This window comes from Emiliania huxleyi (genome assembly GCF_000372725.1).
Source record: "Emiliania huxleyi CCMP1516 unplaced genomic scaffold EMIHUscaffold_7, whole genome shotgun sequence".
Classification (NCBI taxonomy): domain Eukaryota; phylum Haptophyta; order Isochrysidales; family Noelaerhabdaceae; genus Emiliania; species Emiliania huxleyi.
Genome location: NW_005196756.1, coordinates 275,543 through 299,521, shown reverse-complemented (window position 1 = coordinate 299,521; position 23,979 = coordinate 275,543). Strand labels below are relative to the sequence as shown.

The 23,979-nt window shown below is 64.4% G+C and overlaps 7 protein-coding genes across 7 annotated transcripts; 4 read left to right on the top strand and 3 right to left on the bottom strand.

The window, feature by feature from the left end:
* Positions 1-217: 217 nt before the first annotated feature.
* Positions 218-768, top strand: EMIHUDRAFT_350559 (Hypothetical protein; the record flags this gene model as incomplete). The annotated part of the gene is made up of 2 exons (XM_005761774.1): positions 218-607; positions 649-768. Coding segments are annotated over 2 exons (510 nt in total), but the record flags the coding sequence as incomplete, so codon positions are not given.
* A 1,437-nt stretch (positions 769-2,205) lies between these two features.
* On the bottom strand, positions 2,206-4,583 carry RME1B (RME1B, RME-1/EHD family protein). Its single transcript, XM_005762035.1, has 5 exons — positions 4,061-4,583; positions 3,390-3,986; positions 2,703-3,203; positions 2,440-2,630; positions 2,206-2,367 (listed from the first exon to the last, which is right to left on the bottom strand). Exons 1-5 carry the CDS (start codon positions 4,544-4,546, stop codon positions 2,271-2,273), a joined length of 1,872 nt encoding a protein of 623 aa, XP_005762092.1. The 5' UTR covers positions 4,547-4,583; the 3' UTR covers positions 2,206-2,270.
* Positions 4,584-5,048: 465 nt separating this feature from the next.
* Positions 5,049-6,286, bottom strand: EMIHUDRAFT_461722 (hypothetical protein; the record flags this gene model as incomplete). Its single annotated transcript, XM_005761773.1, has 2 exons — positions 6,247-6,286; positions 5,049-6,177 (listed from the first exon to the last, which is right to left on the bottom strand). Exon 2 carries the CDS (start codon positions 6,162-6,164, stop codon positions 5,049-5,051), a length of 1,116 nt encoding a protein of 371 aa, XP_005761830.1. The 5' UTR covers positions 6,165-6,177; positions 6,247-6,286.
* Positions 6,287-6,494: 208 nt separating this feature from the next.
* Positions 6,495-7,579, top strand: EMIHUDRAFT_197785 (hypothetical protein; the record flags this gene model as incomplete). The annotated part of the gene is made up of 2 exons (XM_005761772.1): positions 6,495-7,363; positions 7,558-7,579. The coding sequence occupies 2 exons, from the start codon at positions 6,495-6,497 to the stop codon at positions 7,577-7,579; spliced, it is 891 nt and encodes a 296-aa protein (XP_005761829.1).
* A 7,436-nt stretch (positions 7,580-15,015) lies between these two features.
* Positions 15,016-17,307, top strand: EMIHUDRAFT_197783 (hypothetical protein; the record flags this gene model as incomplete). The annotated part of the gene is made up of 2 exons (XM_005761771.1): positions 15,016-16,727; positions 17,241-17,307. 2 exons carry the CDS (start codon positions 15,016-15,018, stop codon positions 17,305-17,307), a joined length of 1,779 nt encoding a protein of 592 aa, XP_005761828.1.
* Positions 17,308-18,103: 796 nt separating this feature from the next.
* On the bottom strand, positions 18,104-18,571 carry EMIHUDRAFT_197782 (hypothetical protein; the record flags this gene model as incomplete). The annotated part of the gene is made up of 1 exon (XM_005761770.1): positions 18,104-18,571. The coding sequence occupies one exon, from the start codon at positions 18,569-18,571 to the stop codon at positions 18,104-18,106; it is 468 nt and encodes a 155-aa protein (XP_005761827.1).
* Positions 18,572-20,128: 1,557 nt separating this feature from the next.
* EMIHUDRAFT_461719 (hypothetical protein) lies at positions 20,129-23,451 on the top strand (the record flags this gene model as incomplete). Its single annotated transcript, XM_005761769.1, has 5 exons — positions 20,129-21,464; positions 21,660-21,953; positions 22,139-22,771; positions 22,824-22,931; positions 23,059-23,451. Exons 1-5 carry the CDS (start codon positions 20,175-20,177, stop codon positions 23,449-23,451), a joined length of 2,718 nt encoding a protein of 905 aa, XP_005761826.1. The 5' UTR covers positions 20,129-20,174.
* Positions 23,452-23,979: the final 528 nt, after the last annotated feature.

Here is a 23,979-nt window from a genome sequence, read left to right as displayed (position 1 = left end):
TCGTTCGGTGCAGAAACCCCGGCCATGCCCATGTAACGCAATTGTGCTCGATTTTTTTTGATTTTTTGGTAGAAGTGTCTCCAAGTCTTCTGGACCCATCGATGGCCGTCGCCTCGACGCCGCTCGTCGCGGCACCATCGTGCCCGGCCTGGGCGAAGCATCGTCGCGGGCGCCAGCCGCAGTTCGACGGCAAGCTGTGCGAGCCTGCTAAGGAGGAATGTGGCTGTGCCTGGCCGACGGCCGCGCGCGCAGCACCGCCGACCTGAAGCGCCTGGCGACAGCCGCTCGGGTGCGAGCGAAACGAGCAAGAGATGCAGCCGCCGCGAACACGCGCGATCGGCAGGCGCGCGACCAGCGCCGCCGGCAGCGTGAGCAGCACGACCGGCGCGCAGCGCCGGCGGTCGCCAAGACCGTGCGCCCACAACGCGGCCAGTGCGGCTGCCCGGCGCACGCGGTGTGCGGCATGTGCGTCGACCAGGGCAAGCTCGCCGCGGCCGAGCAGGCGGCCATCGACCTGGAGACGCGCTTCCACGCCTCGACGAACGTCGTCATGGACCTGGAGCGGCCCGAGGACGAGACGGCGGCGCTGCTGCAGCGCTGCGTGCACGTCTCCGACGAGACGAGACGAAGCGGCGGCTGCTGGGCGAGTGGAGCGACGAGCGCATGGCGCACGCGCTGCCGCTGCACGCATGCGCCTCGTGCGGCGTGCGGGACCCGTCGCTGACGTACACGCGGGTTGACGTGTCGGCGCTGCCGCGCACTGTGTCTGTGCGCGTAGCCGGCGGCGAAGACGAGACGCGGCACGTGTTAGAAAAGGAGTTGCGGTGTTGATCGCCGCGGGAGCCCTCTTATTTTTCAGCAGGGCGCTGACCAAACTCGTGCTCCTCCGGCTCTAATCCTACTTGCGCGTGCACACGCTGTCTTCGAGAATTGAGAGTTGTTAGTTCATCCGGCTTTGTGAGAGCGACGTCGACGAGCGTCTCGTAATGCGGCATGTTCAGCTTGTGACCGCGCGACGCTCCCGGACCACATCGAAATCGCAGCATCGCCGGACCGCGAGTCGCGTTTGCTGTGACGCTGAAGAGGAGGTGGCAGAGCAGGCCCCCTTCCACGCCGTCGTCCCACGCGATCGGAGACGAGGGCATCGCTCGCTTCCACAGGTCGCAAGTGACGACAGCGTCCTGCTCGTGGTCTAGGTGCAGCAGACGGAGCTTGGTGAACGCGTCACTTGCGCGAGTCGACGCAGAAACGCATGGGCTAGTTCCATTTCACGTGGCACAGCTCGCGTTACAAAACCTTGATTCGACCATTTGCGCAGAAAGGTACATCTCGGTGCCTTCCAGAGGCAGCTGCGACCCCGCCGAGTGGACGGCGTCACACGGCAGGTGGCGCGGTGTGCGTCCTGGGTATGTACCTTTGTCGCGCGCCGGAGACGACTCGACGCCGCTGAGATCGGAGATCAAGCTCTGACAGGTCGCACGTCGCTCCTTTGACGCCGAAGTGACTCGCCCGTACAGAGCACATCAGTACACGGACTTGACGCGCTCGGTACGACGCCTGCGACCCGTCTTGGGTCAGGTGGCACGACGCTCATCGCGCCTACCAGCGCTGCCGTGCAGGTTGCCACGACGAGGTCGAGCACGCTTCTATACGCTCGCCCAGCCTTCCTTTCCATCCCATTAGGCAGCCTGGGAACGGTGGCGGTCAGAGGCAAAGCCTGCGAGGGGCGGTGGAACCACATGTCACGGCCACCGCCGGCTCGACGCAACGATAGCCTCCGAAGGCTGACTTTGCGGCACCATCATCGGACGATGTCGACGAGTTGGGTCGCTCTTGCGGTAGCCAGGTAGCCCCCCATACTAGTAGCACCAGCCATGGCCTCAGGGAGCGCGGGCGAGGGCGCTGGGAGCAACACGGAATACAGTAAAAAACATCAAAAGTGGTCTCATTATGACAGCACCCGTATTTGCAACTAGTCTGAAGCGATGTTTTTTGAGAGAGTTGTTTTCATCAGCGATCAGGCCTCAGGGACAGGCACAGGGATCGGGGTCAGGCGCCCGCCCGGGGCGCGCCCGCCCGGCCGCGGGAGGTGAGGCGGAGGCCGGAGCTCAGCCCCCACGCGTCGCCGCAAGGCCGCTCGGAATTGGCCGCCTTCCGTCATACTTGCCGCTCGCCCCCCCCCCTCCTCGACTGCACTCCCTTTTTACATACATAAAATTCTTGTTTCTGGCGGCGGCGCTCCACAGCGTGTGTGCTTTCGCTGCACTTATCTACCGCGCTGACGGTGGCACATACTCGGGCGGTAGCACCTGCGGAAGCGGCTCCCCCTTCTTGCTGCGCATCGCAAGGTGCATCGCGACCGAAAACCTACAGAGACGATCGGCGTTCCTCATTCCAAATCTCGCGGCTGGAGATTTCCTCTCTCTCAGAGGAGAGAACCAGTCGGCGTCCAGGGATCCGGCGCCGCCAACGTCGCACAAGCTCCAGATCGCCTTCAACGCGTCGTTGGGCAGACCAGATCGGCGCAACACCGGCGCGACTTTTGCACCGCTCGCGCGGCCACCGTCCGGGGCCATCTGCTGGAAGATCGAGTCGTACCGCGCCTTTTCTGTCGCGCTCACCACCCACGCCTACTCGCAGACCCGACTTCTCGCAGACCCGAGTTTCATCGAGAAGCCCCTTGCCGCGCCCAAGCTTGCTGCCGCTGAGGGCGCCGGCGCCGCCGGCGCCGGTCCTGCGCACGATGGAGAGCGCGATTGCGCAGCACCCGCCGAGCCAACTCCGAACAGGCCGTCCAAGACCGCGCTGCCTGCTCCTCCTCCCCCTCCGGCGCCCCGCCGGTTTGGCTCCGACTCGGGCAGCGCCGCGCCGAGGGACTGTGTCGACCAGGGATCGGTGCCCCCGGGGGGCGGATGCGACCACGGGTCCGCCGGCGTGGGCGTCGATGCTGCTGCCGCCTCTTTCGCCTGCGCCGCCGCTGGCGATGCCGCCGCCCACGGGTCCATCGGCGGCACCGCGACGGGCGCACCGCCGGCGTGGACGCTGGGGCTTGGCGATGCCTCTGTGGCAGCTGGGGCCAGGCCGCCGCCGGGGATGGCATCGAAGCGCTCCATCAGCTGCGCAACGTCGGTGGAGAGGATCGCCTCCAGCGCGTCGAGGCTCCTCGGGTCCAGCTTCTTGAACTTGGCGAAGTCGCGGCACGCCTGTGAGATGTGAGAACAGCCGGCCGGTCGGGTGGTGTAGAAGCTGTGCCGCCGTTGGGTTCACCGAGTTGCCTGGCGCTGGCTGGTGCCGCGCCGTGCGAACTGCGGACCTCGCCGTGGGACTGGCGGCGGCGGATCTTGTGTTGTGTTGGGGAGGGAGGGCGGAAGAGGCGCCTCCGAGGTGGCGAGCGTGTGCCGAAACTTGGACACGTCCGGGAAGTCCCCCGCGGGCAGGTTGTGCCTCTTCATCACGGCGTAGAAGACGTCCTCGATGCCCGCGATGAGCTCGCGCTGCTTTCGGTCCTTGCTGCCCACCTTCGGCATCTCCGCCCGGAGGTGCTGCAGCAGGAGAGCCTGCACGCGCACACGCCGTGTCCGTGCCACCAGGGCATTGATTCGGCCCACGGTGCAGTTGCGCGGCACCGCCGCGAGGTCGGTGAGCAGCGCGACGGCCTCGCTCTCAAAGAGTGGGTTGAGGAAGTTTCCGTGCCGCAGCGGCGCGTCCCAAAAGGAGCCCACGTAGACGCGGCGGCTTTCCGGCGAGCGGAGAATGCGGGAGAGCGACCAGGACAGCGCCGAGTTGACCCGCAGCAGCTCCTCGGGCGAGAGCGAGTCCGCCTTGTTCATCACCACACGCACCTTGTCGTCGTGGCCCTGCAACACCTCGATCACGCGCTTGAACTCGTCGGAGATGTCCACCTTGTGCGCGTCGAACATGAGGAGGATGAGGTCGGCCCGCGGCGCAAACCAGCGCACCACGTCCTCGTACGAGTAGAGGCGGTCCTACACACGTCGCACCACCCCCCGTTATCCACCGTGGGAGCCCCCCGCCCTCGTCCCGTGCGAGCAGAGGTGTCCTCCGTCTGCTTCCGGCCGGAAAGCACGCCGGGCGTGTCGATGAGTGTGCATCCGCGCGCGAAGAGGGAAGGCACTTCGCAGCCCGAGAATTTGGAGAGGAAGGCATTGCCAAAGCATCGCGAGAGCTCGTAGAAGGGCGTGTCCGGGTTCGATGCGAGGGCGTTTCCGGGCAGCTCTCGCGCCGCCGCGCCGTACATGATGGCTTGGAAGCGGTCGGTCGTGGGCTCCGGGCCGACGTGCATGCCCGGGAAGTCGGACTCGAGCAGGTAGCGGATGAAGGAGGTCTTGCCCACCGAGTACTGCCCGACCAGCAGCACCATCGGCCTGGCCTCAAAGTCGCAATCGGCGAGGAGCGGATAGTGGAAATGCTGCACCAGGCTCTGCTCCTCGAGTGGGCGCACCTTGGTCATGTAGATCGACCTCACGCCATCGAGGATGGAGTCGAACGCAGCAACGTCGCACTGCGGGCCGCGCCTCTTTGGCATTGGGCCACAGCTCGAGGGTGCAGATACCCAGCTCGAGCTGCTCGGAGGACGCGAGCAGGGGTAAACGAAACAAACATTTTTCCACCGCGCAGAGCGGGTCCCTCTTTGTTTTCTTTCTTTCTTCGAGCTGGTCAGGCTCGAGGGGGCTGCTTACCCGAAGAGTGGCGCCGCATCACCTTACTCGAGGTCTGGGGAGAGAGGTGGGTCTCCTTGGCGGCGACGACCGCCTTTGGCCGCAGGAGGATCCAGCCTGCGAGCACGGATCCCACTGGGCGTGAAGAGAAGCAAGGCAACGCAGCAAATACACAGCCTCACGCACCGCCGATAGCGGCGACAGCGGCCGCTCCCACTGCTTTGCCTTTGGTGGCTGACATGGCTCCGACAGAGATTAGGTTCGTTGATTGTTGTCAACACTCGGACCTGTGAGTTCACGTTCACAGCCTTGTTTATGACACCTCAGGAACCCCGCTCCCCCCCGCACGCGCACCCACACAGCCTGCATCTACTCGTCGCAAATGATGGCGCCCTTGACCTTCATCCTCACGGCGAATGCCCTCTTCTTGTTGAGCAGCAGTAGTGTCTTGCCGTCGTGCCCGCCAAAGCAGAGGTTGCTGACGCCACCCTTCACCTTGATGCGGCCGAGGTAGCTACCGTCGGGCGAGTAAACGCGCACGCCATCGCCGCAGCCCGCGTAGAGGTTGCCGCGCACGTCGCACTTGAGGCCGTCTGGGTAGCCCTCGGCGCCCGTGTCGACTTCCTTCTTGTCGCACAGATCAATCAGCTTACGCGCGTTGGCCAGCGACGGCGCGCTGCCGTGTTGGCCGTCATGCACGACGTCGTACGCAAAGACGCAGCTCCTCTCGCCGCCAGGGCACGCGTGCCGAAGCTGCTTGCCGCGGGCCCACTTCCCGCTCCACACATCAGAAACGTAGGCCGTCTTCTCGTCGGGCGACAGCAGCACGCCATTCGGCTCATCGGCGCGCCTGTCGACCCTGCGCCACTCGGCCAGATCCGAGCACTTTTGCGGGTGCGACGGCACAGCCCAGACGGCCTTGGCGGTATCAAACGGAGCCGCGCGAAAGCCCTGCGATTCGAGGCCGTACGCAGGGTCGGTGAAGAGGAGATGGCCGGAAGACTTGTGCAGCACGAGATCATTCGGTGAGTTCAGCGTGAGGCCGGCTTCCGGGCCGAGTCGCGTCGCCACGCTCAGCGTTTTGTCGATGTGCCACAGCGAGCCGCTCACGGAACCCAGCCCTTGCGAGCACAGGAACGCACCACCCTTGAAGTCCGTGGTGCCGCCGTTGCCCATCTCTATCGCTTCTTCGAGCGCACGCAGCCGGCGCACGTTTCCCGACGGGTGGTGCAGCGCTATGATCTTGACGTTGGTGGCGAGGGTGTTTTGCTGCAGCCGGTCGGACGTGACGAGCCACTCCGAGGAGCTCGGAATCCAAACGCCAGCCTCGTGGAAGAGCGGCTCGTCACATTCGGCTAGCAGCACCGCGACAGACGTGTGCAGCTCGTCAAACTCGCACTTGGTCGCCTCGGTCGCCTCGAAGACGACCGGCTGCTCCGTCGGCTCGCACACGTCGGGCATGGCCGAGCAGCAGATGAAGCGCATGGTTCCAGTAGACCTACTGTTAAATGATAGTAGTAGGGCAGTGTGGTCGCAGGGCGCCCGGGTCGCCTCGGAGCAGCCCCGCCGGGGAGGTGGGTGTGGCAAAGGAAATCACCAAGCTCCTGCGCGCGCATTGCAATGCCGCAGACGTGTCGTGATTGTGCTCAACTGTGATCGAGGATTCCTAGATACCCGAACGTTTGAGCTGTGAAGGTCGGCCATGTATGTTGTGGTGTGTGTGTGTGCGCGCGCGTGTTGTGTGTGTGGGGGGGGTCCATCGAAACCACCATCGAAACCACAACGAAAAGCGCCCCCCCCGGCGCCTAGATTGTCATGCCGTTCCTCGCTCGCTCGATGCGCCAATGCCTCCTTGCCCTTGCGCTCCTCGTGCACTCAGTTGCCGCGCTTCCTGTTGCGGTGTCCACCCACAGAGATGCGGTCGCGGCGAAGCCCTCCTACGAAGATGCGGTCGCGGCGGAGCTGATCGCACCTGATGAGGTTACGGTGTGCCTCGCCGCGGGCGAGGAGGGGCTGTCGGTCCGGCCGATGGATGGGGGCGATCCAGAGGGCTATGAGGCGGATGTGGCGCGGCTGGTGGCGCGCGACCTGTCTACGAGGCTCGGCATGGACCTGACGCTCAAGTATGTCTATCCGACACTGGAGGAGCGCTTGGAGTATCTGGAGCAGAGGAAGTGCGACTTCATGGCCGAACTGCTGACCAACGACGTCCAAGGTCAGCGCCGGCAGAGCGTGGCCTTCACCGGCCAGCCATATCTGGTAATCCACGAGCAGATTTTGGTGAAGAAGAGCAGCAACGTCGCGGGGCCGGGCGACTGCCAGAAGGCGGCGGTCGCCTCGGGATCACAGACTTCTCGCAACTACGCGGAGAAGTTCCCGCAGGTCGAGCAGGTCCTCACGACGGGGTACAACTCTGCGGCCATCGTGCTGCTCCTCAACGGCACCGTCGACTGCATCGCCAACGACGACCTGGTCTTCGACAAGCTGCTCAAGGAGGCCGACGCAGGTGGCTTTGGCACCGACGTCACTTCAGCCAGCTTCCGCCAGGTCTCCACTAGCAACATCTTTGCGCCCAAGCCGTGGGGCCTGGGGATCAACATCAAGAACACCTTGCTGCAGGCCGAGCTTGGCGCCATCATGACCTACCTCGACGCCTATGGCGAGTTTGACCAGCCGCGGAAGAAGTGGAGCATCAGCTCGAAATGTCGCAAATCCACAGCTGTTGCGTGACGTTGTGACCATATTAGCATTACAACTGTGACGGTTCCAAATCCTCTCTTCCTTTCTCTCTGTTCGTCTTTGTAGTGTTCATTCTGTGAAAATGTTGTGTCCAATTCCCCGTGCGAAGCGCTGGGCGATTTCCTTTTCTTGCATATAGAACTTTTGACCGCGCAAGATAAAGGGTGGCTAAGGGCTCTGCACGCAAGGCGCTCCAAATTCGGGTCGGAGCGTAGCGGAGTGGGCCCCGAGTTTGAAAAGGGCGACTCCTAGCCTCCAACAACGCCTCCCCGGCGCAGAGGGGCCTCCGGAGGGATGCACAACCAACCCACGCCACGCCGCTTGCGGCGGTCCTATTCCCAGCTCCCAAGGCAGGGGAGTTATTTTCGGAGTCGCTGCTGCGCCTATAAGGCTGCTGCTTGTACTGAGCAACTGGCAACTCGCCGCGTCCGGCGTGTCACCGGCGAGACCCGCCGTCGGCCTTCTTGTGCGCCTCGCGAGAGGCAGCCTCGGTCCAGCGCTATGACGGACGCAATCTCTGACGATTTCGAAGTCGGACTGCTGGTCGAGACCCATTCGCTGAGCCGTGACGATTTAATCGGCAAACGCGGCTTCTGCACGGCCTGGGATGAAGCCAAAGGACGCTGGGGTGTTGCGATAGTCGGCGACGCCAACGTGCTTGCTATAAGGCCCAGCAATCTTCGAGCGGCTGCTGTGCCTGCACCGGTCGATGCAGACGCTGCCACCGACATGGCGTATGAGGCTGCGCGGCTCCTGTCCAAAGCGCGGAAGGTGAACTCTTCCCAAGCGGCGAGCTTCATTGCACAGGCTGAGGAGCAGCTTGGTCTTGCCGAAGCTCGTGACCCAGCCTGTGCCGTGATGCTCCAGGCGCGTGGTGATCTCGCCCACATGCGCGGCGACCACGCCCGCATGGCCACCGAGATGCAGCGCGCCGTGGCGAACAGCCGCGGCACGCGCGACGAGAAGCTCGCCCAGCGCATGGGCCTCGCGAACGCGCTCGGCGAGGGCGGAGATCTCCCGGGCGAGGAGACCCAGCTGCGGGCTGTGTTGCGTGTGGCCCCCGGGCACATCCACGCGCGCTTTGCTCTGGGCAACCTCCTCAGCAACAGTGGCCGAGGTGACGATGCCATCTCTGAGTTCATGATGGCGCTGCAACTCCCAAACGACGACCCGCCGCTGGAGGAGCCGATGGTCGACCAGCTGCGCAGCCATGCGCGCTCATCGCTGTGCAACACGCTCGGCTGCGGCTCGCAGCAGGCGGCGGCCACGGGCAATCACGCCCGCGCCGTCGAGCTGCTGAAGCGCCTTCTGACAGTGCCCGGCATCGACGCAAACGAGATTGCGCGCAGCGGGTCCAACCTTGCCACGTCGCTTGCCAAGCTCGGGCGGTTGGCCGATGCTGAGGCGGCGGCGTCGAATGCCACGGCTGCGGAGGCTTGCAACCCCACCATCAAGGCCCTGGCGCGATACAGCTTGGCATGCTGCACGGAGTTGCGCGCCGACGCGTGCACGGATCCCCAGGAGAAGGCGGCGATCTACGCAACAGCGAAGGAGCTGTTTCGGTCGGCTCACGAGGTGCGCCCCGACCCAGCCAGCAGCATGGGCTATCGCCGCGTCGGTGCCAAGACGCACCCGGACATGGAATGGACCTTCCTCTCCGACGGGCGCATGCACGTCGCTGGAGGTGGCACGCAGGAGGTCTTCCAGGGCAGCGGCATGGGTGGCGGCGGAATTGCGCGCCATCTGAAGGAAGGGGTGGTGGTGGACGCGCTTGGCGATTTGTGACCATTAGCATTACAATTGTGACGGTTCCAAATCCTCTCTTCCTCTCTCTCGTCATTCTAGTGTTCATTGTGTGAGGAATGTTGGGTCCATTCCCCCGGTGAATGGCGCTGGGCGATTTCCTTTTCTTGCATAAGCCGTCCTCCGTCCAGAACTTTTTTTCGCAAATTCTTCTTCTTCTGACAAAAAGAAGGCCGACACTCGGTGATCACAAAAGGAGGGAAGGAGTCGCCGCGTGCTGCTGCGCCTAGGCTGCTGCTCGATCGAGGGCCCACCCGACACTGTCATCTCGGCCGATTCCGGGCTCCCCTTCAACGCGGGCAACTATGGGACAACGACGACGGCGAAGACGCGGAGTATCACTTCGTGGTCGACCCGGAGCACACCGACTTTGGGCCGGGCAGCAAGCACCCGTGGCCCGAGGACACCAAGCTGCGCGAGCCCCACTCAGCCAGCCCACAGCCCCCTCCCCACCCCCCCTCCTCCTCCGACCCCGCGCGCAGATACAACGCGATCCATCCTGCGCGGCCTGGGCGGGAAGGCTCCCCTTTTTCGTGCAGAAGCTGGAGCAGCTGTGCTTGGGCAACAACTACACGACGACGCTGCACATCATCAACTCAGCGTGCGTCAAGCTCTCCAAGATCATGACCGCGCAAAAGGTCTACCACGTGAGCGGCGGCGTGCTGCCGAGCGAGTTTTGGGCCAAGAACGAGTGGAACGTCGCGGGCGGCGTCGAGTTCGCGTTCATGTCGACCACGCTCGACAAGGAGGTGGCGCTCCACTACGGGGGGAGCGGCGGGGCGGGTCTCTGCTTCGAGATTCAGATGGGGATGGTGGATCGCGGCGCCTCGCCCTCGTGGCTGAGCCAATACCCTCACGAGTCCGAAATCCTTTTCGCCCCTATGACGGGACTCGAGGTGCTCGGCACGAGGGTGGAGAGCGGCGTCATCGTTGTCGAGACGCGCCTCTCGGTCAACCTCACCGCGCTGACCATCGAGCAGGTCGTCTCCGAGAGGGCAGAGAGGTCAGAGCGATCGGATACGAGCGATGCGGTCGAAATGTTGTTGATAGGTCGTCTCACGGCGGCGCAAGCTGTGCATGGACATGTGCGAGTCGATGCAGCTCGAACTGGCCCACGAGATGACGCAGACGGCGTGGTCCGAGCTCAGGGAGCTCACCGACGGGGCGGAGGCGGCCTTCGATCTGCCCGGCTATGCGAAGAGCGTGCTGCGAGACATGCTGGCCGAGTCGACGTCGCATCCGCCCGAGCACTACAACAACGAAGCCAACATGCTGATGCGAACGAAGGATGCGGTGCAGGCGAAGAACGCGGTTAGCGATTTGGCTAACGGATGGGAGCGCTTGCAGATGGCGGCGCCCAACCTGCCGGCGCTGCTGTCGGCCTCGGACCTCAACGTGAGGTCGATGAAGAGCAACCTCAAGGCGGGCGGCGCAGGTGCGCTTTCCGTGCTCATGTGCTGCTCGCAGGCGCTGCACAGCCTGAAGGCGAGCGGCGAGGAGATGGGGCCGGAAGGCGCGGTGTACCTCGGCCACGGCATCGCGGGCGCCACCTCGATCACGGAGCTCGACGTGTCGAACAACAAGCTGTGCGGCATCGAGGCCGCAGATGAGCGGGAGGCGTACAACGGCACGCACTTCGGCACCTTCTGTAAGCTGCTCGCCAAGAACTCGAGCCTCACCAGCCTCGACGTGTCGGCAAACTACATCCTGGCCGACGGCACCACGGCGCTGTGCGCCGCGCTCGCCGGGAACAAGCGGCTCAAGACGCTCAAGCTCAACGACTCGGCGATGCAAGAGGCGGGCTGGATCGCCCTCGCGAGGATGGTCGAGGACGCGCCCTCGCTCGTGGTGCTCGAGGCCAACTGCAACCTCGAGTTGATGCGCCCTGCCGAGATCCCAGCCGTCGCCAAGGCCATCGCCTCGGCAGTGGGGCGCAGCAAGAGCCTCACTAGCGTCGACCTCTCCTCGCAGGAGTGGAAGAATGGCGAGGCCAGCGGCCTCCTTCCGCAGCTGCTGGACTGCAAGTCGCTGGCCACGCTCAACCTCTCCTGCGCCGAGTGCGGGCCCCACATTGGCGCGGGCCTGGCGCAGCGCTTGAAAGGCCACCCGGCGCTCACCAGCTTGCAGCTCGACTCCTGCGAGCTGGGGTCGGGCGCGCTGCCCATCTGCGCCGCCGTCGGCGACTGCGGCCTCACTGAGCTCAACCTCTCCAGCAACGAGCTGGACGCGGCTGCTGCCAACGCGCTCGGCGAGGCGCTGGCCAGCAGCGTGACGCTCAAGAGGATTGACGTCCAGTCTAACCTGATCGAGGAGGGCGGCGTGGCGCTGGGCAAGGGCCTCGCCGCCAGCACGTCGCTGACGGAGCTTGAGCTCAGCGACTGCGCGCTGGGCGACGAGGGCGGCGCGGCCGTCCTCGAGGCGCTCAGGGGCAACACCACGCTCCAGGTCCTCAAGATGAGCGACAACAAGTTGAGCGCGGGCGTGGCTCCCGCGCTGCGCGCCATCGGCGAGAGCACCTCGCTGACGCAGCTCGACCTGTCGGAGAACAAGCTGGGCCCCGACGCGTGCGCTGACCTCGCCGCCGGTATCGCGAAGAATGCGTCGCTGCGAGAGCTCGAGCTGAACTACTGCGCGCTCGGCGCCGGCTGCGCCGCGCTAGGCGACGCGCTCAAGTCGAACTCGACGCTCACGTCGCTAGAGCTCAACGACAATGGGATCATGAAGGCCGAGGCCGCCTTGCTGAGGGATGCCTTTCGCCGCCGCGCGGAGCGGCTGCGCAAAGAGCTGGCCGAGCGTGGCGAGAAGGGGAAGAAGACGTGGACTATTCAGGTCGACCAGACGCACAAGTTTACCGGGCGCGACCTCGACCTCGACGACCTCAACCTCGACCTCGACGACCTCGACGACCTCGACGACCTCGACGACCTCGACGCGTCGAGGGCCTCGGATGCGAGCAGTATCCCCGACGCCGAGGAGGGCGCGAGCGACCTCGACGACCTCGGCCTCGACGACCTCGACCTCGACCGCACGGTTCGCCAGCCGGTGTGAAGAGGACGGCGCCTGACGGCGAAGCCCGCTCACGGACCGGTCTGTGGAGCGTTAGGGAGGCGGTTCTACTATCTACCTGGCCCCTGTACGAATTCCTACATCCTAGCCTCGCTCGGCTACCAGGCGAGATTGTCCGGCTGCGCTAGCTGCCGCCCACCACGGCGCTGACGGTTGTTGCGGGTTGTTTTTCTGCGCGCGTCACGGACGGTTTTTGTAGGAAGCACTTGCGACGGCGGGTTTTTTTATAGTGCGCCAAACGCGACGTTTTTGTGCTGTGGTCGTTTGCGATTCCTTTGCACACGATGCTCCTGCTCGCCGTCGTCGCCCTGTGCCTCACGTCGGTGCACGCAACGGGCACCTGCTCGGACTTGACGACCGAGGCCGAATGCTGGCCGGCGCAGCGCGATCGAGGCTGCTGGTGGGAAAACGTCCGGTGCGAGTACGTGGTTCCCGCAGACTACGACCTTCAGACTAGCTACACGTGTACTTCGCAAGACAGCCCGATCTGCGCGGGTTACGTGCAGGCGTGCTATGAGGTGGCTTGCGGCGAGTGCGCAGCGTGCGGCGCAGGTAACAACGGAACCTCCGCCGGCACCGCACCTTCTCCTCCCTGTAATTCCCGGAAATGTCGACCAGTCCCAGTCATGGTGTTCGTGCTGATCCCGCTCGCCATGCTGGTGTGCATTCCGCTCTGCATTTGGAAGATCAGAATGAAGAAGCGTGCAGCCGAGCGCGCAGCCAACAACGCCGTGCATCATCAAACCGCGACTAATCTCGAGGCTAATCAGCCCCAGTCTTCCGCTAGCGGGATGGCCATGACTCAGCTGCCCGTGGCCCACGCTGTCGTGTTGCCGATCGCGCAGGCGCAGGCCACCATGCCTGTGGCGGTGGCGCAGGCACAGCCCAAAGGCGACCCTGTAGCGCGGCTCGAGGCGCTCAAGTCAATGCTGGACCGCGGGATGGCCACGCAGCAGGAGTTTGACGCGAAGAAGGCGGAGATCCTTGCGGAGATGTGAAATTGTGAAATTGTGCGGTTCGCGGCGGTGGCTCTCTGCTGTGGCTCCCAACCCTGTTCATGAATACACTTGAGTTGAGTTGAATAGAGCGGTGCCCGATCTATCACGAGCTTAACCAGACGCCTCTCTACCCGTTTCGCTTCTTCTTTGCTGGCACATTCATATAATGGTAGCATGATCCACGCATGAGGGCGGCACGCGCGATGCTTCTTATACTTGGAATGTTCCTTGCACCCGCGGCACGGTCGAGAGCACATGTCGCTGTGTCGCACACATGCCATGTACTAATGCTGCTTGGAACGTTTGGTCCCAATGCTCGGTTACTTTCGCCCACGTACATCTCTTCCGTCTGCAAGTTGAGTCGCACATACACATACGCTTTGCCATCCACAGGGTTGGTCATACTCAACTTCACGTTTCTCCACACCTCGGCTGCTCTATTCAAGCATCAAGGGTACGTGCTTACTTAACTATCCTCGACAAACGACAATAGGTGTACCCATGGTCTTATCGCATTATTGTACAATTATTCACGCGCACTACTCGCTTAGTGTGGGTAAACCATAAAAGTAGGTTTGAATTCGTCCACGTAAGGCTTGGTGAGTGGTTGGGGTGGCCTCAGGCATCCCCAAGGGAGCCTCTGCGGTGCCACATAAGCAGCTTAGTGATTGTTGAGACTTTAAAGTGTATTCGTTTGAAGAAACGCAAACAGGACAGACGCTACTATGGTCACCAGTAAACCATAATTCGACTTTGAGGGATCATATCTCAAAAGGCTGGGTGAGAGCATAGCATTATTGTTGTATATTAGGCCGCATAAGGTCAAACTCGACCCCACAAGCATCAAGAACCCGATGCTCCCGCTCGACTGTGCCGGCACACTGCCTCCTCGCGCACGCTGCTAGCAGGCCGTTGCGGCCCGTGGTGCACCAGAGAGAGAGGTCGACACGTTGCCCCCGCCGGCGAGTCCGCGCGGCTCAGGCCGGCCAGAAGGTGTGTGGTGGCGGCACCGTGGCAGGATTGCGGAGAAGAGCTCGCCGAACGCGAGCAGCAGATGGCCAAAGTGTGCCAGCGCGAGAGCCTCGCGTGAGTGCAAGTGCGAGTGCGGGGGCGGGGGTGGGGGGGCGGGGGGGCGGGGGCGGGGGGGGGGGGGGAGTGGAGCAGTAATGTGGGAAGGCTGCCGGCCTCCGCCAGATGCTTTGCTTGCGCCTCTTGCACCTCACGGGGTGTAGCCTCTCGCCGCATATACACAACTGTACAGCGCGAGCAGCCGTTTCGCGCGTTATCGGCCGGGGAGCGACCACGAAATATTTTTTTGTGGTCTTCGGTAAGTAAGTAAGGGTGCGGGGGTGGGCGTCAAGGCCCTCCCCCCTTCGCCCACCTCGACTCCTTCGAATAAGGGCAGATATGCCCGTAAACACACCCCGCACACCGCACACCCCACAACACACAACACACAGCAAGCTCGTCTTTTCTTTGGGCTTTTTCTTTTTCAGTAAGATTCTTTTTCAGTGGGTGTACCTGTGTTAGTGCCAGTGCGCGCCAGTCCCGTGCCCAGTGTTGTGCGAGGGAGTTTCTTAAAAGTGAGCCGGTGTGTGTGCCAGTCCGCGCCAGTCCACGCCCTTGTCGTGCCAGTGTGCGTGAGAGGCCGGGAGAATTCTTTTTCAGCTGCACGCCCGCATCGATTGCAGAGTCGTACGAGCTGGCGCTGCCTACTCAAAGCTCGGCGCATGGCACCGAGCAAGGCCGTGCCGCATCCTTCTCAGCATGACCTCCTTCGAGCTTACGCGCGGCTGTGGGCGGTCACTGAGTTTGTCATCATCTACGGCGACATGTTCCTCGTGCCGGGCTGCGAAAGCTTCTTCCCTTCTGAGTGCGTCGAAACGCCCGTCTGGTTCTGGGCGCAGTGCGCTCTCTGGCTCGCCATCCTGGCAGTGCCGTCTCGGCTCCTCGTCAGCCTCTCCATGCTTGTGCGCGTGTCCATGTTCGTGGTCCAGTCGCCCATGATCTGGGAGAGTTGCCACTGGGCGAACGCACTCGAGCTCGCATGCGTGGTCACGCTGCTGCTGTGTCCCGCCACCGCCGTCGTTGACCAGACGAAGGACCTCATGCGCACCATGATCAGCCTCTTCTACATCGGAGCCGGCTTCTGGAAGATGAACACCAGCTTCCTCGACCCGACCGTCTCGTGCGGCACCATTTACGTCGCGTCGCTACTGGCCACTTTCGCGCCGGAGGGCCTACTCCCGCCGTGGCTGGTGACCGCAGCTCTCGGGAGTGCTCCGTGGATGACGATCATCGGAGAGATGAGCATCGGCGTCCTCCTCCTCCTGCCCAGCCGGCCCATGCGCCGCGCCGGCTTCGTGCTATCCAACATGCTCCACTACGCGATCTGCATCACTCCGCACCCGAACGCGGTGCCGCTCTTCGGTGTGTTTTGCTACACCCGTCTCTTCTTTGTCATGCCCGAGGCGTGGACGGTGGCCCTGGCCGAGGCCGTGAGCGCGCCGAGGACCTCGAGCGGCCTCGCGTTCCGGGTCGCCTCCGTCGCCCTCGCGGCCTGGTCCGCCTCGCTCACCTCCGACCCGGGCCTCGTGATCAACTGGGGCATCCCCGCCCAGACCATCCTCTGCCTCATCGGCGCGAGAGTCGTGCTGCTCGACATGCGGCACGCGGCCGCGTGGGCGGAGGCGGGGCCCATCGGCCTGGGCGCCGTCGGCGGGCTCGCCAGCAGCATCCTACGCGCGAACGGCGCATTTTGGGTGCTGGCGGTCCTCTTCTACGTGTTTGGCGCGCAGACGCTCGGACTTATGGACATCTCTGCGACGAGCCCCTTCTCGCACATCCGCGAGCACGGCGGCTCTAACCACCTTCTCATGCCAACCTCGCTGCTGCAGCAGTGGGAGTGGAGCCGCGGCACGGACGGGTTTGGCGGCGGCGTCGTCCGCGTCACGAGCTGCTCGAGCGACTACCTCAACGCGATCTACCCGTGCAACGTGACGGACGAGCTGCGGCCCGGCATCCGGGACATGCTCCACTCGTTTGGGCACATCGGCCACGAGTACCACCCGACCGTGATGCGCATGTTTGGCTCGCACAGGATCCGGAGGCACGTGCCGCACTGGACGGCGGCCGCAGGGTTGCCCTTCCCGGTGTACACCGTCCCCGGCCTCGAGCTGCGGCGCATGCTCGCAGAGGCGCGCGCCGCCAACGAGTCCTTCGTCCTCGAGTACGACACGCTGCCCGGCGTCGTCGGCGACGAGAAGTGGAGGCACACCGCCGTGCAGTCCAAGGTGCGCCTCGAGGAGGACGGCGCGGGCGGGATCAACTGCCGCGTCCTCCGCCGCCCGCTCGACGAGGCCGAAGAGTGGGCGCCGTGCGGCGAAGACGAGCTCCCACTGCAGCCCGCCCCCACGGGCCTCCTGATGAAGTTCTTGGTCTGGTTCCCCTACCCCGTGGTCGAAGGGGTGTACGAGATTCCCTGCATTGACTAGGCGGTGGCATGCTGTATGTCAGATGACAGTTCCCTCTGTCGAGTGTACCCTTTTTCGTGGCCTTGTTCGTATGTAGAGATCTCTCCTAGGACGGCACGCCGCCACCACACAGGGATTTTAAGGAGAGGGGTGTGGTGCGCTAGCCGTCGCCCACCCTTGGGCGTCCGCCTCTTCCTATCTCTCTTCGCAGTCTCTCGCCGATTCTCGCTGCAACCTCGCTGGGAGAATTCTTTTTGTGTGCCGACTCCCGAGGTGCCGCAGGGCGGTCGGGCCGACACCGTATGCTAGTCGGAGTGGATTGTCTAGGGGTGTAAAGGTCGGTAGAGTGTCCGTTTGTGGCCTCCGGACGGGCTCTGGTCGGGAGCCCGCCGGGCCGGCTGAGGCTGTGTGTCCGTCCACTGTGGACCCAGTGATGGCCTAGGAGCCTTGCACGGACGGTGTTTATGCTATATAACACCTAGGGACCGCGTGGGGTGGGCGGCGAGCCGCGCATCGGCCGACAATGTGCCGGTGTACGCGTTTCGGTGACACTCAGGGCCCGTTTTGCATGACCTGCAAGGGGGAGCGGGGATAGAGAGACCACTCGTGTACGACCACCTTTTGCACTTAAGCTCACACCAAGTGACCGCGATGCGCACACGCTTGTGCACATCACAAACGCACAACAACGCACAACCACAAGCAAAGGAACCACTACCACACCACCACATGCTCTCCGCTGCAGCGAGACCCACCGCAGAGGAACCATCCGGCACTCCACTACTACGGCATGCACGCCGCACTCTCCCCCATATCGTCACACACAAAAGATAAGGGGTAGCACAGCACAGAGAATGCTCAAGTATACAGGCACTAAGCGTCGTCATTGCCACCCAGAGAGGCACGAGCCACCCCAACGGACATCGGGCACGCGTCCGTGCATATTAGTGTGTTGGGAAGGCCGTGCGTCTGCGAGCCTGCTCACGTCATCATCTCGGGCAGGAGCCGCTGGACGTGTGACGGGAGGAGCGGCTTTGGAACGAGTAGCACATCGTCGAAGCCAGCCTCGAGGCACGTCTCGCGTAGGTTCGGGATTCGCGCGTTGGCCGAGACGGCAAGAACGCGAGCACGGGAGCCCCCCTGATGGGCTTCGTAGTCGCGAAGGTGGCGTACCGCCGGCAGTCCATCAATCGTCTTTAGGTCAACGTGCGCCCGTGTACTCCCGGCCACACACACACAGACAGAAGGAGTAACGAGGCGAATCGCCTCAAAAAATTACCCTCCCGTTGCAGCACGCTCCTCAACCGGTCTGTGGGGAAGTGCCGGAGCGGAGCTCCCACGCTCTTCACTGCCTCGCCGCGAGCGTTTCCTCGCCAGCGTGGAGCCGCTCCATGTATACACGTCGCCCGACCGACGGCCACGCGAAGCCCACGCCCGATGGTTCGTCGCCATGCCAGAGCGACCAGTCCCGCCAGCTCGCGCTGCCGTCCTCGACCGTCGCGAACCCTAGCTTCTCGTAGAGGCGCATCCCAGCGGTGTTGCGCTCGTGAACGTGCAGGCAGAGCGAGCCGTATCCCCACCCGCGCGCCACTATCTCGGCTTCCGACACCACGAGGCTGAATCGGTCATGTGAAGGCGAGGTCAAGAAGCGGAGGCCCTCTGGTCCGTCGCTGGCGACGACGAGGCTGCCGCGCCCGACGCCGAAAACGTGGACGAGCTTGCGAGCGAGGTCGTCGTCGCCCACCACAAGCACCGAGTAGCCCCTCGTATTTGAGAAAGACTCCAGCTCCTCGTCGGAGAGGAACACCGCCATCGTGCGATTGCTCAAAGCACACACCAGCTTCGTCAGCTTCCTCGTATCGAAGTTTCCACGAATTTCTTCATTAGGCAATCAAGCCGCACTTTGTTTTCTCTCTTTGTTTTCTTTCTTTCTTCGCAAAGGAGGCCCCGTGCCTGCGCCCGTGCAACTTTGTCCTATACGAGAGGGGAATCCTGGGGACCGTCGTGTGGGTGAACCCTTGGCCTTTCCGAGGGTTTCCTCTCGCACCCTACCTGGTTTCCTTTCCGTGTTTCCTGCTCGTTTCCCTACAACACCCTCTAGTTTCCTCGGGAAACCCCGGGGAAACTCCGTGGAATTCGTCATTTTGGGGGGGGCTCTGAGCCGTGTCTGAGGCTGTTTTGGGGCCAAAATCGGCAAAATACCGGTATTTTGCGGGTATACCTGGAAAACCCCGGTAAACCTGGAAAATACCTGGGTATCGTGCCGATTTCCTCAATTTTGCCTCAGATTTTGCCCCAGACCAGCTCTCAGACTCAGGGAAACTCGCGAGTTTCCCGAGGGAAACTCGAGAGAAACAGAATGGAGCACCAAACACCCTCTGGTTTCCCTGGAAACTTCCGGAAACGCAAAGTGCTGGGGACCCTCTGGTTTCCCTCTGGGTTGCCGGAAACCCTCGGAAAGGCCAAGTGAACCCGGGCTCAACCAGGTTTGCCTCTCGCACCCCGTCTGTTTTCCTTTCCTTTTTTCTCTACAGCACCCTCTCTTTTCCTCTCTATTTTCCCGGGAAAACTGCGTGGAAATCGTCAAAGTTTTGGCTCTGAGCCGAGTCTGAGGCTAGAGTTTCGGCCCAAAATCAGCCAAATTTTAGGCCAAATCGGCAAAATGCCGGGAATTTCGCGGAGAACCCCGTATATACCTGGAAATTACCCTGCGACCGCCTGGGTATTTTGTCGATTTCCTCAATTTTGCCTCAGATTTTGCCCCAGACCAGCTCTCAGACTCAGAGAGTGAGTGAGTGAGTGTCGTGATTTCTTGTTGGTTAATAAAAATCTCTCTCTCTCAGACTCAGGGAAACTCGCGAGTTTCCAGAATGGAGCACCAAACACCCTCTGTTTTCCCTGGAAATTTCCGGAAACGCAAAGTGCTGGGGACGCACTCTTTTCCTTTTTGTTTGCCGGAAAACCTGGTTGAGCCCAAAACCCGGCCCAGCCCCCCTCCGTGTCGCGATGCGCACATGCGCTCCCCACTCCCGTTCCCCTGTGTCCCTGATGCTCGTGCAGGTGCCCTGTTGTCCTCTACGCGCGAAAAATTCTTTCTTTCCTGTAGTCCGCGCCAGTCCGCGCCCTTGTCGTGCTGCGCCATAAGAATTCTTTCTTGCGGGCGACTTCCGCGAGGTGCCGCCGGTGAGCATCCCCGTGCTCCAAGCTCAGCTCGGAGCGCCACCGCTCCTTGCTCGGGCCGCCACCCTTGCCGCGCGCGCACACACAGCCTCGGTCGCAGCGCGCCCGTGAACGCATGCCGGCTGGGCCGACGAGAGAGGCGCCTCGCGGCCTCTCCTCCTGCTCTGCTCACCCGCCACACGATGTTGGCCGCAGGTGGTGCGGCGGCGACACAGGACAACACACCGCGAGAGCGCATGGCGCATGCGACAAACCTTCGCCAGGCCTACGCACTCCTCACTGCCTCCTCCTCCGAGGCTGAGCGCCGCGCTGCCAACGAGTGGCTCGTGGGGTTCGCAAAGACGGCGGAGGCATGGGGGGCGGCCGAGGAGCTGGTGCGGCCAAGCGAGGCGGCGGAGGAGGTCGCCTTCTTCGCGGCAAACCTGCTCTACTCGAAGATCAAGACCGAGTGGCACACCCTCGCGGACGCGCCTCGTCGCCAGCTACGCGACGCACTCTGGTCCGCCGCTTGCGGCCGGCCCTCCGGCGGGGAGGGACAGCCCGGGCCGGCGGCGCGGCGGCTATGCCTGGCGCTGGCGGCGGCAGCGGCGCGGACGGAGGGCCTCGCCGAGGAGTCCACGCGCCTCGCCCTCTCGCTGGCGGCGGCGGCGGACGCTGTGCAGGGCGGTCTTGCGGTGGAGCTGCTGGGAGCACTCGCAAACGAGGTGGTGGCGGAGGAGGAGGCGACTGGCGCCGCCTCGCCGGGCAGGAGCGGGCTGCGGGCTCTCGCCCCTGCTGTGCTGTGCGCGCTGCAGGCCCTCGCCCCACTCTCTTCCAGCATGTGCATCGGGTGCTTGCGCGCGCTTCAGGCTTGGCTGGCGCTCAACGCCGGATCGTCCCTCGCCTCGCTCTACGCCGGCCAAGGCCCCCTGCTCGCCGCCACCCTCAATGCCCTCGCCGCCGTCAACAACGAGCCGCTCAATCTCGCCGCTGCCGACGCGCTCGGCGAGCTTCTCACGAGCACAAACAGCCCGCTGCCTGCCAGCGCGCCGCGGGGCGCCCGCGACGCGGCGGAGGCGGTCGCGGCACAGTTCGGCGTCCTCGCGCGTGAGGTGCGGCTGGCGGAGCTCTTGATGAGCGGCGAGCCGGCGGACGACCGGCTCTTCTACTTTTGCCGCGCGCTGTGCGCGTTTGCGGAACGGTGCGTCGATCTGGTCGCCGTGACGGAAGGGTCGTTGCTCCCGCTCGTGGAGCTGCTGCTGCTGTGCGCGGGCGGCGAGCTGCGCGTTGCGGAGCTGTCGATCGACTTTTGGGTCGGGCTGCAGGACACGGCCGTCGCGCAGCGGCACGAGCGGCTGCGCGCGCCGCTGTACCGCCGGCTGGCGACGCTGCTGCTCGACAAGTGCACTTTGCCGGCGGACTTCACATCGTGGGACGAGGCCGCGGAGGACGAGGAGGAGTTTCGCCGGTTCCGGGAGCAGTCCGCTCTCGAGGTGCTGGGCGCGTGCCTCTCCCTCCTCGCGTGCGAGTTCGTCGGCCAGCTCCAGGTTGCCCTCCGACTCGGCCCCCCTCTGCCCTGACGCCGCGCCTTGGCTGCCGCCACGCGCCGCGCCTCCGCTCTGCCCATGTTGCCCCGCTGGCGCGCCTGCAAGCGCGCCGCATGCGCCGCCGCCGCCGCAGCAGCAGCAGCCGCCTCTGCCGCCGCCTCCGCCTCCGCAGCGGCCACCTCTGCCGCCTCGCAGGCGATGCTGCAAGGCTCGCCGCCCTGGCAGAAGCTCGAGGCGGCCCTCTTCGTGCTCCGCGGCCTCCACGTCCAGATCAAGGGCGCGCTGCGCGGCAGCGCGGCCGACGGCGAGGGGCGGCCCTCGGCGGCAGCAGAGCTACAGGCTGCATTGAATCAGCTGCTCGGGTTCGTGTTCGGCCAGCTGGCGGCGTGGCGGCCGAGCGGCGCGACGCTCCTCGTCGAGTCGGCCATGCGGCTCGTGGGCGCCTTCGCCAAGTGGCTGCAACGGGACGAGGCGCCAGAGTGCGATTGTGTGTGTGCGGGAGCTGGTTTGTCGGGAGGGGGAGGGGCAGGCTGCTCACCCACGTGCACCGGGCCAGTGCTTGCACTTTGAATGCCGTGGGGCTCCTGCCCGTGTCCGGGTGTGGAGATGCGAGGGTCGCCCCCCCTTGCCCCACCACTTTGTGGGTGTGGAGAAATTACCTGACCTTACCTTAGGCGCTGCTTCGCGGCTGCCTCCGGCTGGTGCTCGAGGCCGTCCAGGCGGGAGGAGCGCCGGAGCACGCCGCAGAAGCGTTCCGAGCGCTGTGCATCCATGGCCGAAGGAGGCTCGCGAGCGCGGCGTATCTGTCCGAGCTCGTCGGTCCGTGCACGGCGCTCGCCGGATCGGCGGCCCTCGCGTCCAGCGTCCGGCTGACGCTGCAGGAGGCGCTCGCGCGGCTGGTCGGCGCCGCTCCCTCGCCTGCCGAGGCGGAGCAGCTGCTTCACGCGCTCGTCCGCGCGCCGTGCGAGCAGCTCGCCGCCCTCCTGCCCCACTTGCCTCCCTCCGACGGCGCGTCCGTGCCGCCCGAGACCGCCCCGCGCGCGAGCGACGGCAGCGACGGGTCGCGAGGAAGCGGAGGGGAGGCGTCCGCCACCGCGGCCAGCACCCAGGGCGTGGAGGAGGCGGTTGCGACGCAGCTGGCGCTGATTGGCGCAGCCATCCGATTCAGCGACACGATCCACGTGGGCGGCGGCGGCAGCTGCGCGGCGCACCCCGTCTTCGCTGTCCTCTCCTACTGCTGGCCGCTGCTACAGGACGCGCCGCGCCGCGGGGGCCACGCGGCTACTGTGAACGGCGTCTCTTCACAGGTCGAGCTGTGAACAGGACGCGTCGCGCCGTGGAGGCCCGTCCGTGCTGCAGGCGCTGCTCGAGCTGCACGGTCGCGCGATGGGGTGCCTTGGCGGCGGCCTCGCGCCTCTGTTGCCGTCGATTCTGGAGCAGATCGGCACGACATTCTGCCGCCGGCCGGTGGTTGGCGCGCTTGAGTGCCTGACGCAGGCGACCGAGCAGCAGGGCGGAGCCGCACGAGACGGTGCGAGGCAGGGTTTCCACCCTTCCCCCCCCCTCCCTCCCCCCCCCCCCCCTCCGTGCTCAGGCCATTGAGCTGTACGGGGAGTCGCACGAGGCGCCTCTCTCCGACACACTCGAGCGGTTCGTCGACGCGGTCTGCGGATGGCTCGCGTCGACCGCCGCGCCCGAGGCCGAGCCCGAGCTGCTCAGCGCCTTCTTCGAGCTCTGCCACCGCTGCCTCGTCTTTCGGCCGCAGCTGCTCCTCTCGCTGCCGTGCGTCGCGTCATTATTCGACGCCGCTGCGGCGTGCGTCGCGCACCAGGCCCACCAAACCCACCTTGAGCACATCTCGGCAACATCTTCAGCCACATCTCGGCGTGTTGCACGCCAGGAGTTCCAGCATACACGCGCGGCCATCACCTTCCTCTGCCTCTTCCTCTCGGGAGCCGACGCCGGCATTTCGAACCGCGAGCTGTGAGCGGCGCCTCTTAACGAGTGCGCCTGTGGGTATAGGCACTGACGCCGCCAACCTATACCGCGAGTCAGCTGCGCATTGCCTGCAGCGGAGCGGCGGAACGCTGCTGCGCTATTGCGTGCAGGGCCTCGCCTCGGCGTCGCCAGCCAACTTGGTTGACCATCAGATCGAGTTGTTGCGCGTCATCGCCGAGAGCGCTCCCACGGCGGTACACGGTTGGTTGGTGGCCGCCCTCGCCGACCCGGGCTTGGATTTGGGCGCGCTCCCGCGCCAGGGCGCTGCTGCGGAGGCATTTGTGCGTGGGGCGGCACAGCAGCACGCCACCGTGGCCGCATTTCATTGCGTTGCCAGCGAGTTTTCGCGCGTCTGCCGCGGCAAGGCGCGCTAGGGCCACAGGGCAGCAGCTGCTGCATGTGGGTTGTGGCTCTCCCGAGCCCCCCCGCCCCAGCGGCGCTGATCGCTGTCTCGCTCAGCTTCGTTTTTTCTCCCTCCTCCCTGACTGTCTCGCTCTCGGCTCAACCGCTGTGCTCA

Bases quoted from the DNA above. Each gene is read 5' to 3' on its own strand.
- RME1B (XM_005762035.1), bottom strand. From the start codon at position 4,546: ATGCCAAAGAGGCGCGGCCCGCAGTGCGACGTTGCTGCGTTCGACTCC. The intron at 3,987-4,060 runs GACACCTCTGCT...CGACGTGTGTAG, and splicing joins CCGGCCGGAAGCAGACGGAG to GACCGCCTCTACTCGTACGA. The intron at 2,631-2,702 runs GCAGCAAGCTTG...GTCTGCGAGTAG, and splicing joins CGGCGCCGGCGCCCTCAGCG to GCGTGGGTGGTGAGCGCGAC.